Source organism: Eimeria mitis, genomic scaffold, assembly GCF_000499745.2.
Source record: "Eimeria mitis Houghton genomic scaffold, Emh_scaff208, whole genome shotgun sequence".
Classification (NCBI taxonomy): Eukaryota; Apicomplexa; class Conoidasida; order Eucoccidiorida; family Eimeriidae; genus Eimeria; species Eimeria mitis.
This window is the reverse complement of record NW_013570403.1, coordinates 11,761-12,356: the sequence shown is the minus strand read 5'-3', so window position 1 is coordinate 12,356 and position 596 is coordinate 11,761. Positions and strand designations below refer to the sequence as shown.

The 596-nt window shown below is 49.3% G+C and overlaps 1 protein-coding gene across 1 annotated transcript in view; it reads right to left on the bottom strand.

Annotated features, from left to right (window-relative positions):
- Positions 1-596, bottom strand: part of EMH_0003490 (endonuclease/exonuclease/phosphatase domain-containing protein, putative) — a gene marked incomplete at both ends in the record, with an annotated part of 2,810 nt that overhangs the window by 1,172 nt on the left and 1,042 nt on the right. The window contains 2 exons of the mRNA XM_013496393.1: positions 3-78; positions 191-507. Of these exons, the coding sequence (XP_013351847.1) occupies positions 3-78; positions 191-507 (393 nt within the window). The remainder of the gene's footprint in view (positions 1-2; positions 79-190; positions 508-596) is intronic.

The window sequence follows — 596 nt, the reverse complement described above, 5'->3', positions numbered from 1 at the left end:
GCAGTTGCTGCTGCTGAATTTGTTGCAGTCTCTGCTGCTCCTCCCACTCGGCGGCTCGTTTTGCTTCTGCCGCTGCTTCTACAGCAGCAGCAGCAGCAGCAGCAGTTGCTGCAGCTTCTGCAGCAGCTTCTGCTGCTGCTGCTGCTGCTGCTCGTCTGTATTCTTGTCTCTGCTGCTGCAGTCTCTTTACTTCTTGTGAAGGTTGCAGCACATCTGGGGCATTGCGCTGTCTCCATCCAGCTAGCTGATTGGGGGCCATCTGTCTCTCTGTCTCTAGACCCTTAAGAGCCCCTTCTTTCTTTGTCTCCCTTCTGCTGCTGCTGCTGCTGCTGCTGCTGCCTTTATAAGAAGCATCAATACACAGAGAGGGGCCCCGCAGCAGCTGTTCCTTACGGGGGCGAGGCAGAGACTGCTGCTTCACTTTCGGGGGCCCTATACATATACGAGCTGAAAGAGGCCAGTGGTCAGATAGCTCTTCTCCGTACCGCTGAGCTATTATATCCATTCCTGAATGTAACAAAACACTAAACCCTAAACCCTAAACCCTATATAAATATATATAAATATATATTTATATGTATTTAAATATATATAAA